General features: G+C 43.4%; 1 protein-coding gene across 2 annotated transcripts in view; it reads right to left on the bottom strand.

The window, feature by feature from the left end:
* Positions 1 to 712: 712 nt before the first annotated feature.
* Positions 713 to 2500, bottom strand: part of cxxc5a (CXXC finger protein 5a) — a 9857-nt gene continuing 8069 nt past the window's right edge. The window contains exon 2 of one of the 2 annotated variants that reach the window (XM_030360482.1): positions 713 to 1876. In XM_030360482.1, the coding sequence (XP_030216342.1) occupies positions 1832 to 1876 (45 nt within the window). In that variant the 3' untranslated portion in view covers positions 713 to 1831. The remainder of the gene's footprint in view (positions 1877 to 2500) is intronic. The other variant, XM_030360483.1, reaches the window with a different exon arrangement.

Genomic DNA, 2500 nt, shown 5'->3' on the forward strand with positions numbered 1-2500 from the left:
TAACTGAATATTATTACCTGCCTAAAGTCATTTATATTATTCTATAAATAGGGCCATACAATCCCCATCTCATGTTTATGTTTTAGTATTTATTTTAACATGCAGGATCAGCTATTGGTTAGCCGTCAAGGACCCCTACTGTTAAGCTGCGGGCATCGTGATTTCAAACAACAAGAGTCAAACAGCCAAACCACTACACTATCCTGCCCCTCCACCCTCTCCACGCACCACCTTAAGGTCCTGTAGTTTTGGTCTCCAGTCTTTCCTAAACAACCGTCTCGTAGCTAAAGATGTAGGCGTGCCTCTCCTCAACATATTGATTATCAGTTCATCGACTGGGTTCTCTTCTCTCCTGTCGAAAGATAACCCAATAGGGAGCCTTCCGCTAGCGTTTCCATGGGATTCACACCATTCCCAGGAAATCTACACTACAACATGGTTCAAGTTCTAATAATTGACACACAATACAAGTGTGTCAATTATTATGGTGGAATTCTCGCGCAGTCAGTCCAATAGTTGAGATTATTACAGGTCTCTGGCATTTTAATAGTTATGTATGTCCCAGATTTGGTTTGTTGCATTAAACGATTAAATAGAATGAGAACATAAGTGTGAGTTGTTACCCAATTCATCCCCCTTTTTTGGTTATTTTTGGCATGAAAACTGACACAGGAACGTGCAAACAGTCAAGGCTACGGAGATCGGGACGAGGTCAATTTTGACACAAATACATGCATTCCTTTTTATTCACAAAACCAGTCCAATTTTTTTTTCTAAATGATACAAAGATTGGTTATTTTCTTCTCCAAAAAAAAAAGCTGAAACTACCCAGCAACATAACCCAAAAAAAAGTAGGAGCACAATAAAAAAAACAAAAACGAAAAATTAAACAATGAAACAAAAACATACAAATTATTTTTTGATTCAGTGCGTTCAGTAGGGTAGACTCGGCGCAAGTGCTGTCTCTCAGTGCCATCGCCCTGAGCCGCGTTGGCACATGCTCAGTAGGGCCGCAGTAACATAAGGCCGCCAGTTTCACAGACCCACGGAAGGAATGGGGGCGAGGATGAGGAGGGTGAGGGGGGGGGGGGGAGATATTACAGTGAAGAGCAGGTGGATCGTCTCTTCGTCCGAGTGAAAAAGAAAAAAGAAGTGACTGAAAAACCGTGACGTTTAACACTTGCAAATCCGGAAAATTCTGGATATACAGTTTGAATTTTCATCCTGGTTTGTTTGTTTGTATTCAAAGACCACGACAGATCTTCAAAACCATTGCCTGAAACTAAAATTAATAATAAAAGAGAGGGATTTTAAGGTAACAAAAATGCTGAAGAATTACAATATTTTGTTTGCCATTAGCGACTAGCTTTAAAATATAACTGTAAATTTACATTCTCTACACAAGTACGGTATCTTTCCACACGTGAACGACATTAACACCAAACACAGAAATTAGTTGATTGTCCACACTCAGTCCGTCATTTCTGTTTTGGCGATGAACAGTTCCGACAGAAAAAAATCTCTGGAAAGAACAGACGAACGGTACCAAAATGGAAACATAGAAAAGGGAATGAAAGTTGCCAGAGATGCTTTTCTTTACGTTTCATTTTTGGTTCAAGGAATAAGTAGGTGCATCCTGTTTCCCCCGGTTTCTTACTTCTTATTTCTGCTTCTGTTTTGTTTTTCTTGAGAATCTATTTTTGTGTTGTTTGTATTGTGTTGTGTCTTTGACGTGTAGGAGCCAGTGTGTGTTGCTGGAGCCAATCGGAGGGCTGGCATTGCACTTGTGGGCGGAGCTTTGGAAAAGGGGGCAGGGCCAGAGGGGCGGGGCCTACTGGAACCATCGGAACGCTGCGCCGGTTGGAAGCATCACCTTCTTGGAGAAAAAGAGAGAGAGAGATAGAGAGGAGAAAAAAACACAAGACAGGAGTTGTGTGAGCTTGAGTGTCCAACTATGAACAACAAGACCAGATGTGAAACAATTATTGTCACAAATTAAAAAGTTAGTATTTTTTCACATTGAGCCGTTGACGTTACCCAGAATGCACCATGCCTTATACTCTCTATCTTCCCTTCTGTTCCAGTCTATTTGTGGACGAGAGGCAAGGGTGAAAACCTCTGCAATCTCTGCCCTGTCTGGCCCCCATCCTACCCTCACCACGGCAACAGGGCCCAAGCCCGGGCCCCCTCTCCGAACCCGATACGCTACATGTATTATTTAGTCACCACACGCACTCTTCCTCCACCTCCCCCCGCTCCACCACCTCCACCACCACCATCACACCACGCAGCCTTCACCGGTCACACCACTCTCACCCTCGTCCCTCTAAGCCATCTCTCTCTCTCTGTCTCTGTCTCTCTCTCTCTCTCTCTCTCTCTGTCCCTCTCGCTATCTCTCTCCCCTACTCTTTCCCTCTCAAGCTCTCTTTCTCTCTCAATCCATCCAATCTATCTCTCTCCTCATCTCTCTTGCTTACTCTTCCACTCCTACTCTCTCTCT

The sequence above is a fragment of the Gadus morhua genome, chromosome 7 (assembly GCF_902167405.1).
Source record: "Gadus morhua chromosome 7, gadMor3.0, whole genome shotgun sequence".
Taxonomy (NCBI): domain Eukaryota; kingdom Metazoa; phylum Chordata; class Actinopteri; order Gadiformes; family Gadidae; genus Gadus; species Gadus morhua.